The 18,011-nt window shown below is 38.5% G+C and overlaps 1 protein-coding gene across 2 annotated transcripts in view; it reads left to right on the top strand.

Moving 5' to 3' along the window:
* fktn (fukutin) overlaps positions 1-14,283 on the top strand; it is a 33,732-nt gene extending 19,449 nt beyond the window's left edge. For both annotated transcript variants that reach the window (XM_072258050.1, XM_072258049.1), the window contains exons 7-10: positions 4,068-4,197; positions 6,277-6,410; positions 8,387-8,511; positions 11,660-14,283. In XM_072258050.1, coding sequence (XP_072114151.1) covers positions 4,068-4,197; positions 6,277-6,410; positions 8,387-8,511; positions 11,660-11,873 — 603 coding nt within the window. In that variant the 3' untranslated portion in view covers positions 11,874-14,283. The remainder of the gene's footprint in view (positions 1-4,067; positions 4,198-6,276; positions 6,411-8,386; positions 8,512-11,659) is intronic.
* The last annotated feature ends 3,728 nt before the right edge of the window (positions 14,284-18,011 follow it).

The raw sequence follows: 18,011 nt of genomic DNA, 5'->3' as shown, positions 1-18,011 counted from the left end.
AATTGCACTTTTTGTATAATTTACCATGGACATTCTGAGAAAAGTAATGAGCGAACAATTTAAGGTTGAATATTTGAGAGTATGTAAGCCCTTAACTGAGAAGTGGGAGTCAAAAAATAACTTAAGTCATTAACATTAGTTTTATAATTGTGTGCTTATTTAGATATTGATGTACAACTCTGGAATAGCTTTCTGAAAATGTCCTGTGTACTTTTATATAGCTAAGGTGCTACGGCTTTTGCACAGTGCTGTAGTAATTTTATGTATGGCACTGTCCTGCTGCCACAAAAAAAAGTTGTCATGACATGTGAGTGATGATAAACCTGATTCTGGTATGGATGTCTATTGTAGACTGAGAGAGGGAGGGGGTCAGGAAGAGGGGAATAATTGGGAAAGGGGAAATGGAGAAGGGAGGGAGCAGGAAGCACCAGAGAGACCTTCTGTAATGATCAATAAACCAATTGTTTAGAATCAAATTACCTTGCCTGGTGTCTCAGTGCTGGGTGTGCCTGTACCTACACCACCCCCTGCCCCTGGCACTACTCTGCCACCTGTTCCAATCCATTCTCACCATTTCCAACATCCATTGCTCCTGCCAGAGTTACAAACTGGCTCTCCACTCCACATTGACAAACACAGTACTGTGCAAAAGTCAGGCACACTAGCTATGTAACTGGGGTCCAAAGACTCTTGCACGGTACTGTATTTAGTGTTGTTCTGTAAATATATACAGTAATAATAACAGTTTACTTCATGAAACAAAGCAGGGAAATTAGTGACATTAGATTCTGCGGATGCTGAAAATCCTGAGCAGCACACACAAAATGCTAGAACTCAGCAGGTCAGGAAACCTCAGTGGAAATAATAAACAGTTGACATTTCAGGTTGAGACGCTTCTTCAGGACTGGAAAGGAAGGGTGAGATGCAGAATAAAAAGGTGCGAGGAGGGGAAGGAGGATAGCTGGGAGGTGATAAGTCAAGCCAGGTGGGTAGGAAAGGTAAAGGGCTGGAGAGGAAGGAATATGATAGGAAAGGACGAAGGAGGGGCACTGGGAGATGTTATAGGTAGGTGAAGAGAAGGGGTAAGAGGCCAGAGTGGGGAACAGAGAAAGAGGGAAGGGGGAGGAAAAAAAATAAATTACCAGAAGGAGAAATTGATGTTCATGCTATCAGTTTGGAGGCTGCCTAGGCAGAATATAAAGTGTTGATCCTCCACCCTGAGAGTGGCCTCATTGTGGCAAAAAAAGAGGCCATGGACTGACATGTCGGAACAGCAGTTGGGGATAGGAATTAAAATGGTTGGCCACTATGAGATTCCACCTTTGGCAGATGGAGCAGAGGTGCTCAACAAAGCAGTTCCCCAATATAGCCTCCAACCTGATGGCATGAACATTGACTTCTCTAACTTCCACTAATGTCCCACCTCCCCCTCCTACCCCATCCGTTTATTATTTATATACACACATTCTTTCTCTGTCTCTCCTTTTTCTCCCTCTGTCCCTCTGACTATACCCCTTGCCCATCCTCTGGGTTCCCCCCCCCCCTTTCCTTCTCCCTGGGCCTCCTGTCCCATGATCCTCTCATATTCCTTTTGCCAATCACCTGTCCAGCTCTCGGCTCCATCCCTCCCCCTCCTGTCTTCTCCTATCATTTTGGATCTCCCCCTCCCCCTCCCACTTTCAAATCTCTTACTAGCTCTTCTTTCAGTTAGTCCTGACGAAGGGTCTCGGCCCGAAACGTCGACTGTACCACTTCCTAGAGATGTTGCCTGGCCTGCTGCGTTCACCAGCAACTTTGATGTGTGTTGCTTGAATTTACAGCATCTGCAGAATTCCTGGTGTTTAAGTTCCCCAATGTACGTAGGTCTTACCAATGTACAAATTTGTGCACAGGGACATATATATAGCTAAGGTGCCTCACGTTGAAGAACTGTTTGGGGCTCTTAATAAAGGTAAGGGAGGAGGTGAATGGGCAAGTGTAGTGTTTCAGTCATTTGTAGGGATATTTGCTAGGAGAAGTTTAGTGGGAAGAGAGGAATGACAAGGGAACAGAGGGAACAATCTGCGGAAAGTGGAGAGTGGGGGAAGGGCATGAAGATGTGTCTGGTGGTAGAAAATGAAGATGGCAGGGGTTACAGAGAACGATGTGTTGGATGCAGAGGTTCATGGGGTGGGAGGCAAGGACAAAAAGAACTCTATCCCTGTTAAAGTGACTGGAAGATGGGGTGAGAGCAGATGTCCATGAAATGGAGGAGATGCGGGTGTGGGCATCAGCCGTGGGAATCGGTAGGTTTGCAGGAGATGTTGGTAGACAGTTTCTCTCCAGAGATGGAGATCAAGAAAGGGGAGAGAGATGTCAGGCATGGACCAAGTGAATTTCAGGGCAGGGTGTAAGTTGGAGGCAAAGTTGATGAAATTAACAAGCTCAGCTTGGCTGCATGAAGTAGTTGTCAATATGCTGAGGCCTCTGTTGGTCAGAGTTAACCATGGATATTGCATCCTAGCTGTCTAGATACACAAGCCTGGGCAATACGATATGGAGAGCAAGCTGTTGTCCATGTAGCAAGCTCTCCTTCTTCACGCATCTGATGAACCCAAAAGAATGGCAGAGACCGATACAGTTTGGTACCAGCGGCGTCACAGGAATTACCAGTCAGCATTGAGCTCAATGTAGGACTGCCTTAGGACGCCAGCTCCAGATACTTCCTGTGGGGTTTACTCCCGAAGTCTTTCCCATTCAGGATATAGCTGCAAGGCAGCGGAGGTTTGAGATCAGTTTTCCTGTTAGATGAGCTACCAACCACAGCTGACGAGCCCCATCTGCTTGAAGCAGCTGGTTTTAAGGTGCTGGTAACCCACCTTCAGGCTTAGTAGCAAAGCCACACACTTAGGCCAGGAGCTGGATTTGGTTGTCAGAGACTATTTGAGGTGAACGCTATTGGGAGTTTTTAATAGGTAGTGGGAGCACGTTCCCATTACCACCCCACCCCCCAACTGTAACAACCTTAAGGAACCAGTTTTCAATATAGCGCAGGAAATTAGTGAATATATTTGTTGTACATCAATATCCAAATAAGCACCCAAGGCTTCGGAATTAATTGGCTACACGTTCTCACTCCACAAGTTGTAGGTCAAGATTATAGAACATCGAACAGTACAGCACAGCAACAGGCCCTTTAGCCCACAATGTTGTGCCAAACTTGCTAAAAAGCACCTTTTTAAAAAAACAAAAACAAATCCCTCCTACCTGCACAATGTCCATATCCCTCCATCTTCCTCATATTCGTGTGTGTATATAAACGTACATTGTGTTTGTTTCCATTCGCTTGTGTGGGCACACCTCCCAACTATGCCCACATGATCCTTCCAGTGCAAAGTATTTTTTTTTATCTCATTGACTTCCTTAAACATTGCCCCTCCCCTACTGGCGTATTATAGCTGCAGCATGTACCATCTAGGGAAAAAAATGCACTGTAGTTTCTTGCCACCTCTTAGTGCTACCATCAAGGACAAGAGTAGCAGGCTTATGGGGACAGCACTGTTTTCCAAGGGGTATACTGTAATAGCAGCAAAATAACTTCATCAGTTTGATAAAATGAGTTACTATCATATTTTCTGTCCTGATTATGGATAGACAATGCCCTCATCCCAGATGAAATGAAGAGCTTAGCCAATTAAACCCCACACTGTTAAGAAGAATGTGAAATTGAGATCATTTTAATTATTGTACATAAATCAAATAATTAATGATTTCATTAGGGAAGTAGGTGGGCAGATGGTTAAAATGTTGCAAGGAATTTATCATATTTCTTGGAAAAATATATTTTTGTTTGGATATCATTCTTTAATGTTTATTGCTCATTTGCTTTAATGTCATTTTATTCTAATAATTGTGTATATCATTTATCTGTGTATATCGTGACATTGTAACAGTTTGTTTTGGGTGGGAATGTTATAATTAATATCAAATTATATAAATAAAAAGTCTAAATTCATAAGGGCACATCAGTTCTAAAAGAGGCTCAGTTTTACTCTGCTTATGTACCATGTGCATTTCATTCATAATAGGTATACCCTGAAGACACAAGTCAAGATGCCACGGATTTTAAGAAAAAAGCTAAGCATTTGCTTCATCTGGCTGCAAGGACATTAGATAAACAGAAGGTGCCATTCTGGCTCAGCAGTGGAACGTGTCTTGGTGAAGCATCTTGTGCATATTCTGGAGTAGATTACTGAAAATTTACTTAGGATTGCTGGACAAATATAGAATTGCACTTAACTTCATGAAATAAGGCAGAGAGATTGGAGAATGTATTCATTCAGAGTCCCAACAGCTTATGAAGTTCAGTGGTCTTGTGGCTTTAAGATTGAAAGAATTAGAAGGTGTATGGTCATAAAAGGAATTTGAGAATTTTGCTGGGAGCATGAGAGGACCATAGGTTCCTCAAAGATCATTTATAATAATATAATTTAACCTACAGTCAATTTGTTGGAGGAATTTCAGGAATGACCGAAAGATATTCATGCTGGATTTATGAAGACCAGGAAACTCAAGGCTATAGGGATCATTTGAGACACCGTGAACTTGTTGAATGGTGAAGAAGACAGATATTTTTTGGACTTTTCTTGTTACTGTTTATTAATGGTAATATGTGCCATTAGGAAAATATACATCAGATTTAAAAGCAATCAGCCCAATTAATACTGAAATAGTTCTTATAAGAAACTTCTCCTTCCTAACGTGCATCTAGTTTATAGTCAGCTGCTCAGAGAAACTAAATAAATGCTGTCTTGTAAAATGAAGAAGAGAACTTGGAAATTTTGGTCCGCTGTGATTAAAAGAACCAAGGGTACTAAAATTTGATTAGTATAAACTATTAGTACACACGTTATTCCAGAGGCTTGTGTATACATATCTAAGTTTATTCTTCAGAGATTTAACTTAAACCACCCCATCTGGCACCAACAATCATTGGATAGTCAAGTCACTTAGATTACATGTCTTCCCCCATTCTGATGTTTGGTCAGAACAACAACTGAACTTCTTGACTATGTCTGAATATTTTTATGCATTGAGTTGCTGCCACATAATTGGCTGATTAGATATTTGCATTAACAAGCAATTATACCTAATAAAGTGGCCATTGAGTGTCTATAGGGAGACTGTGACAAAGACTAAGTTTATACAGTGCATCTGGAGGAAGTTAGAAGTACAAATTAGTGAGAAGTGGAATAGGCTGAGCAGGAGAGGAAACAGTACAACAAGCAAGATATAGCAGAGAAATTTTGGGATAGTGAAGAGTAAGGAGGGCAAGACTGGTAAAAGGAATACTGTCAAGAGTTGAAGCAAAAGGCACTATGGAAGTAAGGGATATCATTAGAATAGTGAATTGCATTGATAAATTTGCAGGCAGTGCTACTGATAATACTGGGTATCAATGTTTTTTGTTAGCACAAAACCAAAATATTGTACTTGCTAAAATCTGTAATAAAAACAAGAAATATGCAGAGTACAGGCAACCCAGAATACGGTTCTTTGTGTTACTTAAGTTCCCTTGTGGAATTCACAAATGACTACCCATAAATTTAAGAGGTGGAATTTGCTGTCACAAAATTTATGTAAGGATAAAAAGTAAACATATAATGTTTTCAACTTGTGTTTCATTAAGCATGCACAAGTAATGGGCTTTACATTATGGAAAATTGCAATATTAATAGTTTTCTAGGAATGCAAAAATCCTCATCCTTGTAAGGAAGGGGTTCCCTATACTTAGAAAATCAGGTAGCATTGGTAGATCAAAAAATTAGTAAAGTTTTGGGTCAGTGACCTATTCAAGCATTTTTGTCATGGCTGTAATGGAAAAGCCCAGTACTGTAATTTCAGAAACAAAATGAGATCTTAATATTGCATTGAACTAAGTTTTGCAAAGCCAAGCAAAGTTCTTATCACATCTTGCTGTCAAATCAAATTGTTTATATTTATTAAATTTATATTCAGATTATTTATATGTATATTTATATTCAGATTATTTATATTTAATGTGTTTTGTCTTTTTTATTGTATTCTTTATGCTTCTTGTGTTTTTTTATGCTGTATAGATCCATAGTAACAATCATTTCATTCTCCTTTACACTTGTGTACTGAAGAATGATATTAAACAATCTTGAATCTTGAAATTGCTAACTTTTGCTGATTTTTCATGAATCATTACAACGGCTACAAATTGTCTCTGATGTTTCTTTTGTTGTCTTGAATTTTGATGTCTGATTTTTCTAGGATGGTTCAGACAATGTAACATAATCCCATACAGTAAAGATGTGGACCTGGGAATAATGATAAAGGATTATAAGCCTGATATCATCACTGAGTTCCAGAGGGCAGGACTAACACTGAAACACAAATTTGGCAAAGTGAGTCAACCAGATGATTTGCTATTATAGAAAATGATATATAATTAAGCAATTTTCCTAAATAGTTTACTTTCATAAAGTATTATCTTCTTTGACATCACTTTGAGCTAATACTCAGATATTTGTAAGCCTGGTCACAGCACTTAAATGAACTATGTCAATTAAAACCATGCTAGCACTCATTATAGAGCCAAGAAACAAGCAATCAAACTGTAACAAGCTATAAAACAATAAATTGTAACAACTATAAAAACAACTAGATCTTCATGTTGTTTTTTTGAACTTGCCAATATGTGCAGCCTAAACAATGCAGGTGTCTTAGAATTATATCACTCTAGAGTGTTCTGAAAGTTTTATTTCTGGACAGTACTACCTTTCTTTTTTTCTGCTGTCAGGTCTAGGGCATGAATTCTGCTGTAGATTTTGTCTGTTGACAAGCTGAGAGAACATTGGACAAGAGATTCCTCACAGGACTTTTGTGTTTTTGTCCCTTTTCTGTGGAATGTTATCTACAATGAATTATGGCAATCCCTATTACATTACAGCTAAGCAGAAAGCCTAACAATAGAAATTAGGTGGCAGGAGCACTCAGGAAGCTGACATATCAAAACCGTATCAACAGGTTAAACTATTAAATTGTGGTGTTAGAAGTTTTATTTTTGTGCCATGAAGGGGACCTATTGCTGAAATTGAAGGAATGGTTAGACATTACATTATTACTCAGACAGTGTGTCCATCAACTGTGTACAATAATAAATGAACACATCCTCATTGGCAGCTGAAGCAGCCTCACACAAACAAGAAGTTCAACGTGACAACAAATCCACTGTGGTGAAGGAAATCTTTGTGCTAATAATTGAAAACAAAGTATTTATTGTGAAAAAAGAATAGAATTAATTTTTTTTTAACCTGCAAGAGCACAAATCCACTTTGGCAAAAAGAGCAAAACGAAAGATTGTAATGTAATATAATGTAGCATAACAATAAAAGAAATAGGAGTGAGTGTAGATCATTTGGCCCTTCAAAGCTTTGAGGGAATATAATGCCATCTACGTCCTAAAGTTAACTTGTGTTATAAATGTGATTCTTTTTACAATTAGTAAATTCCATATTTTCACCTGCCTGCAGTTTAGTTTACCCAGGTTGTGACTCACCCAGTTGGAACTTCTCCAGCATTGTAATTAAGGAATCATAATCACTTATTTATACTCAAGATATTCTAAGAATCGCCACAGTTTGAGCTTAGCTGATTGTTTCTTATATGGAACTTCATCAAATGCTGTTAAAGTGTCCATTTATGTTAAATTATAAAGCCCAACACAGCCAACTTGGGGCACCATTTGATCAGCGTTTGGAAAGGATTTTCTGTGGATGGACATTTTTTTAAAATTTAAAGTTATGGTAACAGATCCCACTGGCCCAATGAGCCTGCACTGCCTAATTACACCCATGTGACCAATTAACTTACTAACCCGTACATCTTTGGAACATGGGAGGAAACAGGAGCACCGAGAGGAAACCCATGCTGTCATGGGGAGAACGTACAAACTCCTTACAGACAGTGGTGGGAATTGTATCTGGCTTGCTGGCACTATAATAATGTTCTGCTAACCACTATGCTATCATGCTGCTGGAAGTATTTATACCTTTTTTTTCAGTTGTTTTCTATGTTAGTAATTCAGTATTTAACTTCCAGTCGAAGAGCTTTTGGGGTTAAAAATTTTCCAGTTTAGATGTTGAAAAATAATTTGAACAAATTGGCATCACTTCTCCTCCCCGCAACAAACTCCCAATCCCTTTGTCCCTATATGCCATTCCTTAGATCATTTAAAATCTAGATTCTAATTGGGATTGGTTTCAACCAGGCTCAAATTGGATAGGACTATTTGCCACATTTGTTTTAATTCTATTCTCTTCAAAACATTGCAAGAAGCTAAAATTAGACAGACTATTTTATCTGTTCTGTTTTGTTTCAGGAAGACGACAGTCTTGAACTTTCCTTTCAGTTAGCTGATTTGAAGCTGGATATATTCTTTTTCTATGAGGAGGATGATTACATGTGGAATGGAGGAACCCAGGTCAAAACTGGCAAAAAGTTCAAGTATGTTATTTTTTTCTATTTGTTTACTGTTCTTGATTATTCTTTTCCAAGTGCAGATCCCAAGTGGTTAACCAATAGCAAAATAATTAGCATTTCCAACATTTGTAGTAAAAATCAGAAAATACTGGATCTTCTCAGCAGATTATGAAGCATCAGAGGACAGAGAAATGAATTTAGTGTTTTAGAAAGTTATGATAAAAAGTTCTGATTAAATGGTATTGATCAGAAACTTTTTGACCTGCTGAGTATTTCCAACACTTTTTGGGTTTATTCTTAAATGTTCCTTGCTATAAGATGACATGCAATGCTAAACAATCTCTAATGATCAATCCCTTCAAGGTCATACTTTGCCAAAATCAGGTGTCCATCTTAAAAAGATAAAATATACATCATGTAAAATCTACCTTGTTTGTTACAGACATCACTAACATGCTACATACTCCTAATCTTAGAAAAAGAAAAGAACAATTGGATTTTTAAAGGAGATTGTGATCATTTTTGACATTGTTGCATATTCAGTATTCTTTATGTGGCATTATATACAATATGTGCCTTTGATTCAAGTTTGTGTACTGAAAGCAATTGTATCCTAACCATTGAAAACATCAATCAAAAACTGACTTAGGTTACATATTAAGGCATTATTTAGTAAAAGAAAGACACTCCCTGACCTGCTACATGCTTATAGCATCGTCTGTTTTTATTTAACATCACAGTTTTTCTCTTGATTATGATGTTTGGAACCCAGCTATAATAGGGACAAAAATAATTGGAGTCACAACAATATTTCAGATTTCATTGAATATTTTTAGATTTTCTTTCCCTTTGATATAATGGGAGAAAGGGATTTGGCAGCAAAAGTAAGTTTTAATAAACTAGGATTAACTCTTTGCATTTGAAGAGACAATGCAATTGACAGCATCCTCTATAAAATCTATAATCTCATAATCTCTATAATCCACAAATGCGCAGTTAAATGCAGAAACTATGGACATCTGGAAAATAAAACGCAAAGTGTTGGAAATACTCAGCTGGTCAGCTACCGTTCATGAGCTTTTGTCAGTGTAGAAATCCCAAAATGTTATCAGCAAATTGTTTCTCCTAAATAGAGTGTACTGTTTTTCACTTTTCACGGGTGCCAACCAACTGGTGGGAATATTCAAAGACATTTTCAATCTCACTGCTCCGATCGGAAGTTCCCACCTGCTTCAAAAGGGCAACAATTATACCAGTGCCCAAGAAGAGTAGTGTGAGCTGCCTCAATGACTGTTGTCCAGTAGCACTCACATTTACTGTGATGAAATACTTTGAGAGGTTAGTCATGGCTAGAATCAACTCCTGCTTCAGCAAGGACCTAGACCCACTGCAATATGCCTATCACCACAATAGGTCTACGATGGACACAATCTCAAGGACACAAGGTGTACACAGCCATGGATCACCTGGACAATACAGATACCTCAGTTAGGAAGCTGATCATTGACTGTAGCTCAGCACTTAACACCATCATTCCAGCAGTCCTAATCAAAAAAAAAACTACAGAATCTAGACTTCTGTACCTCCCTCTGCAACTGGAACTTCAACTTTCTAACCTCCAGCCTCAATCTGTGCGGATTGGTAATAACATCTCCACCTCACTGACAATCAACACTGGCACAGCTCAGGAATGTGTGTTTAGCCCACTGCTCTACTCTGTCTACATCCATGACTGTGTGGCTAGGCATAGCGCAAATGACATCTATAAATTTGCTGATGATCCAACCATTGTTGGCAGGATCTCAGATGGTAATGAAAGGGCATACAGGAGCGAGATATACCAACATGTTGAGTGGTGTCAGAGTAACAACCTTGCACTTAACATTAGACCAAAGAGCTGATTATGGACTTCAGAAAGGGTAAGACAAGGGGAACACACACCAATCCTCATAGAGGGATCAGAAGTGGAGAGAGTGAGCAATTTCAAGTTCCTGGGTGTCAGTGTCTCTGAGGGCCTAACCCAACATACTGATGCAGCTATAAAGAAGGAAGACTATGGCTATATTTCACTAGGAGTTTAAAGAGATTAAAACACTCAAGCTTCTACAGATGTACTGTGGAGGATATTCTGACTGGCTGCATCACCATCTGGTATTGGACGGGTGGGGTGCTACTGCACAGGATTGAAATCAGCTGCAGAAAATTGTAAAATTAGTCAGCTCCATCATGGGTACTAGCCTCTGCTAGGCTCGATCATCTCAGTTTGTGTAACCTCACAATGAACAGCACTCATTCTTAGTTTGCCTCCTAGTTTGTTCATTTGTGTACACTGAGTTTGATTGTCAGATTTCCAGTGGGAGCACAGTTAATATCAGCAACAAGCCTTTTGCATATGTAAAGCACTTTTTAACATCTAAGGAGGTTTGCAGGATCACTTTTGGATAAAGGGGTGTATGGTGCTGTAATGTAACTGGTAGAGCTGCTGTCTCATGCCTCCAAAGATCCAGTTCGCTCTTAACATCTGCTGTCTGTGTGAAGTTTGCACATTCTTCTGACAATATGGGTTTCCACAGGGTGCTCCAGTTCCCTCTCATTTCCGAAGATGTGGGTTGCTGGGATAATTGGCCACTGTAAATTGGAACTTGTGTGTAGGTGAGTGGTAGAATCAGGAGTGGGCTGATGAAAGTATTGAGATAGCAAACTAGGAATAATGTAAAGGGGTGTTTGGTCAGTGTGAACTCAGTGGGTCAGTCTGTTTCTGTAGCAAATGGCTCCATGAAACATTGGCAGTGAACCACAAAAGGATATAATAGAACAAGTCAAAACACAAGAGATAGAAGAACTGAAAATTATATGCCATGAATTGCTTAAGACATATCCTTTCTAGATAGGGAGAAGAAATATGGGTTGCTCAAGAGACCAGAATTAAATAACCTCATTAATCTCAACCATAGTTTAAAGGTGTGCAAAATACTGGTGTTTGATCTGTGGGCTTCAAAGTGGTCAATTCATAGAGAATAATGACTTCTGGACAACATACAGTTAGTGTGAAAGGCTGTTTTCAAAAGTGAATGCACATTATGTTGATTTTATATTATTGCACAAAGTAACTCTTGCTGTTACAAAATATGCTTATTCTGGCTTCCTGTTCTCTTTGCAAATTGTTTTATAGATACATATTTCCTAAATTTATTCTCTGCTGGACTGAATTCCTAGAGCTGAAGGTTCGAGTCCCCTGTAAAACACTTGCATATGTGGAAGCAAACTATGGCAAGAACTGGGAAATTCCTGTAACCAGCTGGGATTGGAAAAGTTCCCCATCTAATGTTCAAGAAAATGGAATTTGGCCTCCCAGTGAATGGGATGAAGTTATCCAGATCCATTGAACAGCACTGCATCTGATCCCCGGGGTAGCAATAGAGAAACAATGACCACCACAACAACCTAAAAAACTGGTTAATGTGGTTAATTATCTCTGGGCCAATCACCGACCATGAGAGGGTTTGTAGCACTGAAGATAAGGTGGTCAGGTGACAGCTGTCTACTGGCATCAATAGTGTTGACAGTTTCCTTTTGATTTGTCAAGGAAGCCTCTTCATTCATGAAAAGTCAGTTTGGATACTGACTTTCAATACATTTCATGATTAGGATAACGTCTAGTGGTAAGTGTTCAGTTTTTGAATTATTTTATAAAATTTACGCTACTGAACACCAAGGCAAATTAAAGTGTTAACTTATTGAAATGCTTAAATTATCTATTTATTAATTAACTGAATTCTACATAAGTCACTAGATTTTGGAAAGAAGGTACAATTCGAAGGTACAATCCTAACTTTAATTAGTGACAGGTTGGATGTGCCTAAATGTAAGGATATCATACACTGGGTGTCAGGATGCTCTTGTGTTTACTAAATTTGAGGAAATGATCTAGCTAAGAAAGCTTGTTTTTACTTTTGGTTGATGTATTTATTTGACGACTTCCTTGTCTTCCTTGCAAACAAAAAAAGGTTTGCTTAGTCTTTGTCAACATTTTTTTTTGCGTCTGGAGCAGAGAGATTTCAGTAGTCGTACAATTAACCTTTGTACTAATGTTAGGTTAAAGGGCCAGTGACATTTCTAGTACTTATACACTGTCATTGAACTGGAAGCATTAATGGTTTCTCTCTTCACAGATGTTGCTTAACCTATTGAGAGTTTTCCTTTTTTTTATTTATTAAAATATATTGTGTTTGTAATACTTTGTAAAACTGTAAGAATTAAAGAAATGGTTTTCAAGGTGCTATCCACTATCAGGAATGGACTACAGTATATATGAGTGATAACCACTTAATAATGTGTATGTTCTGCAGTAAAAACTGCATTCTGACTTGTCAGTTTTTGCAGTGAAATCTGTTTTCTGTATTGAAGATGTGTGTTCTAAATTTTTATTTTGTGTGGCAAATGATTCAGATTGACTGAAGCATCTAAAAAAAAGACATTAAAAATGAACTTAAGAAAGTCCACTTTTGTGCATTGTTGAAATGTGAAAAAGACAGGAAATGTGATTTAATCCTAACTTTAATTAGTGACAGGTTATATGTGCCTAAATGTAAGGATTTTTTTTTCAAGCAGAAGCAAAATGTTTTATGATGGACATGAGAGAAAGTGCTCAAAGTAACATATAATGTTATGTTCTTAAACTCAGGACTTTTACTGCACCAGCACAAAATTGTATTTTTATTTAATGTAATACATCATGTATGTGTAAGTGAATATGACGTGGAATTGTCTGACTTAAGTTAACATGAAATTAATTACCTTATATTGTGCTGAATTGTTTGGAAAACATATGTGGTGGCTCTGTCTTTTTATGTTATTGTTACCTACAAATTAAGCGTCTCATAAATAATCAAGATGGCAGCTCGTCAGTGTTTGCATTCTTTTGGATATTTGTTTTGAGTAGATTTCAAATATATTTATAAAGGGAACTATAACCTAGCTAAAATAAATCATCTATTTAGTTTTATCAAAATAAATCAAGTAAATAATCATCTAAAAAGAATGTATTCTCACAAAAATTTCCATGATCACTTTTAAAGATCTGAGAAAAGTGCCAGGTGAGTGAGTAGGGAGCTGGCATCTGGCCTGGATGGCTTTCTCATACACCATAATTTAAAATCAACTTTATTGATACCTCTGGAAAAACCTCATTTGCTTTTCTCCAGAACACAAATATTCCAGTTAAGTGTCATTACAATATTATTGCTAAGCTAAAGGAAGTGATAGGGTCATCCTCTGGTGTCAAACCGTTTAGTAAAGGAAACTTCTCAATTTAAATTCTTCAAAGTCCTTTACAAATTGTGTGCCATCTCAATATTCTGCAAATCAGAGCTGCGCTGTTGGTTGACTGAACACAAAATTGCTGTTATTTCTAGAGAAGTTGATGGCTGTTATCTTAACCCAACTGTCATGAAATAGCTGCTTTTCCACTTCATACCATGTCTTTCTTAATTAACAGAAGGCGGAGTCTAAGTAAGTGAGTCTTGTAGGGAATCCCCCATGATCTTTACTCCACTTTGAACTGAGGCTGTGGCCTGCACCAGCTGCAGTGATGCTTGGCTCCGTGTTTATTGTAAAAATTCAATTGCGAATGCTATTTGCTTTGTTTTATTGTTTGCACATTTGTTTTTTTTCTCTTTCTGCACATTGGGTGTTTGACAGTCTTTTTTAAAAATGTGTTCTTTCAAGGTTTCTTTGTTTTGTAGCTGCCTGTAAGGAGGCAAACCTGAAGGTTGTATAATGTATCCATACTTTGATAATAAATGTATCTTGAACCTTGAAGCATCAGTTTTTGGCTTTCAATTATTTTTTGTTTACAGTCAGTGGCCACTTCATTTGGTACACTTGTACACCTGCCTGTTAATGTAAAATCTAATCAGCCAATCACATAGCAGCAACTCAATGCTTAAAAACATGCAGATGTGTTCAAAAGCTTCAGTTGTTGTTTGGACTAAACATCAGAATGGAGAAGAAATGTGATCCACTGTAAGTGACTTTGTCCCTGGAATAATTGTTGGTGCCAGACAGAGTGTTTCCAGTATCTCAGATACTGCTGATCTCCTGGGAATTTCACACACAACAGTCTCCAGAGGTTATAGAAAATGGTGCGAAAACAAAAACATCCAGTGAGTGGCAGTTCTGTGGGTGAGAATGCTTTGTTAATGAGAAAGGTCAGAGGAGAATGGCCAGACTGGATCAAAAGCTGACAAGGTGACAATAATTCAAATAATCATGGGTTGCAGAAGAGCATCTCTGAATACACAACATATTGAACCTTGGAATGGATGGGCCACAGCAGCAGAAGACCATGAATATACACTCAATGGCCACTTTATTAGGCACAGGAGGAGCCTAATAAAGTGGCCACGGAGTGTATATTGACAACTTAGAAGAAGGGCAGGAATAAGATGTGTAAATGTGCCCATTGCATGAAAATAGATGGGAAGAGATGTTGAAATGGTGAAATTTAAATCCTGCAACAGGATATAAATGGCTAAGTAGATGAAAGCTTGACAAAATATATTTAAATTAAAAGCTTTGAGAAATGGGTATGGCTGCTAATCTTTCTTATCCATTTGTGCTCCATTCATAACCAGGCCAGATACAATGATCCCCTTTCGAAACTATCTAAAGTATAACCTAATATGGATATGCATAATTTTATAACTCAAAATTATAGCCTTTGTGCTGTTTTCGGATGATAATTGGAAATCAGGTTCTGCTTATTCAGCACAGCTAATGATGAAATTAAAAATATAATAATTGATCCAATGTATTTGCTTCCAATAAGTGACTGTAATTTTACAGCCGGATTCTTAAATCAATCATGACAGAATGGCAGAGCAGAGGCTCAGTAGACCGAATAGCCTAATTCTTTTCTTAGGTCTAATGATCTTGATGTCATAAATTCCTTCATCAGTGAGATGTTTCGTTACTGGCAAATTTGTATGTGTTCTTGAGGTCTGGAAAACTTGGCTATCGTGGCCTATCAGAAACTCTTTAGGGTTTATGTGTGAAATTATATATAAATTTATTAAACTTCCAATAATCAAAGCAGATTTTGAACATTTGTAATTTCAAATTATTCAAATTCATTTGTTTATCACATGTACATCAAAATATGCAATGAAATGCATTGTTAGCATCAACCAACACAGCCTAAGGATATGCTGAGGCAGCTTGCAAGTGTCACCACACATTCTGGCGCCAACAGCATGCCCACAATGTTGAGAGGAACAACACAACAACAGATTCAAGTACATTTATTATCAAAGTATGTATAGATTATACAACCTTTGAGACTTACTTGCTCACAGGTAGCCACAAAATAAAAAACCCAAAAGAACCCAATTAAAGACGGCATTAAAACAACAACAGCGAAACAAGTCCCTGTCCTCCCTCCCACCCACACACACAGACAGGCCCAGGATAGGCTGACTCCAGTCATCCTGCCTCTAGTTTCTGGTCTGGATTCTTGAACTCTCACAGCCTCGGGCCTCAGACTTCTAGTTATGCTGACCCAGGTGCTTCATCCACTGGGCCTCCATTCCGGATATGCTGACCCAGAGGCTTCAACTGTCGAGCCCTGACTTCTGTCAGCAGTAATTATGTAGCTTCCTATTTGTCACTGCTATTCTAGACACACGCAAGTCTGATAAGTTGGAAATATTAGAATATTCTGAAATAGAAAAGTATTTTTTCTAATGAAAGACTTAATGTAAAAAGGCTGACTGTCAGTTTTCGTTCAGTAAGATCACACAGGTAGCAATGAAATAAATGACCAGATAAACATTTTCATTCTTTTGTTGGTTAAACAATGAATGTTTGTTGGATTTCTATATTTTCTTCAAAATGATAGCAAGGGTTCTTTACATCAGCTAGAGCGACGACCACAGTTTAGTTATCCCTGTCACCTGAATTCTGCATTCCTTTCTAGACCGGTATGTGAGATATGTGAATTTAATACTGGTTGGAAAGTAAATAATTGTTTCAGACATATGGGAGATAAAGGTGATCTAAAACTAGAGCAAAAAAATTCGTCAAGGGCAGGTCATGCCTTATGAGCCTGATTGAATTCTTTGAGGATGTAACAAAACACATTGAAGGTAGAGAAGTGGATGTAGTGTATATGGGTTTTAGTAAGGCATTTGATAAGGTTCCCCATGCAAGGCTCCTTCAGAAATTAAGGAGACATGGGATCCAAGGAGACCTTGCTTTGTGGATCTAGAACTGGCTTGCTCACAGAAGGCAAAGGGTGGTTGTAGATGGTTCATATTCTGCATGAAGGTCAGTGACCAGTGGTGTTCCACAGGGATCTGTTCTGGGACCCCCTCCTCTTTGTGATTTTTATAAATGACCTGGATGAGGAAGTAGAAGGGTGGGTTAGTAAGTTTGCTGAATACGCAAAGGTTCGGGCTGTTGTGGATAGTCTGGAGGGTTGTCAGAGGTTACAGTGGAACATCAATAGGATGCAGAACTGGGCTGAGAAGTGGCAGATAGACTTCAACCCAGATAAGTGTGAAGTGGTTCATTTTGGTAGGTCAAGTTTGAAGACAGAATATAATATTAATGGTAAGACTCTTGGCAGTGTGGAGGATCTGAGAGAGCCTGTGGTCCGTGTCCATAAGACACTCAAAGCTGCTATGCAGGTTGACAGTGTTGTGAAGAAGAGGTATGGTGTGTTGGTATTCATCAACTGTGGGACTGAGTTCAAGAGCTGTGAGGTAATGTTACAGCTTTGTAAGACCTTGGTCAGACCCCAGTTGGAGTACTGTGTTCATTTCTGGTCACCGCATTGCAGGAAGGATGTGGATACTATAGAGAGAGTGCGGAGGAGATTTACAAGGATGTTGTCTGGATTGGAAGGCGTACCTTATGAGAATAGGTTGAGTGAACTTGACCTTTTCTCCTTGGAGCAATGGAGGATGAAGGTAACCTGATAGAGGTGTATAAGATGATGAAGCGCATTGATCGTGTGGAGAGCCGGGGGCTTTGTCCCAAGGCTGAAATGGCTAACATGAGAGGGCATAGTTTTAAGGTGCTTGGAAATAGGTACCAAGGGGATGTCAGGGGTAATTTTTTTCACACAAAGAGTGGTGAGTGCATGGAATTGGGCTGCCGGCAGCAGTGGTGGAGGCAGATACAATAGGGTTGTTTAAGAGCCTCTTGGATGGGTACATGGAGCTTAGAAAAGTAGAGGGCTATGCGCTAGGGAAATTCTAGGCAGCTTCTAGAGTATGTTACATGGTCAGCACAACATTGTGGGCCGAAAGGCCTGTAATGTGCTGTAGATTTCTATGTTCTATGTTCTAAAACATATTTCGGTGACTTAGAGAAGTAGGGTTGTGTTCCTCCAAGTTTCACAAGGAACATTTAAAACTCACACCCTCCTGCCTATGCCAACCATCCACATTCCCTTCACTGGAATCCATGTGAAACATCTTTTCCATGATTTAACTTATTTTAATGATAATATTGCCTTTTAA

The sequence above is a fragment of the Mobula birostris genome, chromosome 5, assembly GCF_030028105.1.
Source record: "Mobula birostris isolate sMobBir1 chromosome 5, sMobBir1.hap1, whole genome shotgun sequence".
Taxonomy (NCBI): domain Eukaryota; kingdom Metazoa; phylum Chordata; class Chondrichthyes; order Myliobatiformes; family Myliobatidae; genus Mobula; species Mobula birostris.
Note: the sequence above shows the minus strand (reverse complement) of the source record. Positions and strands in the feature narration are given on the sequence as shown.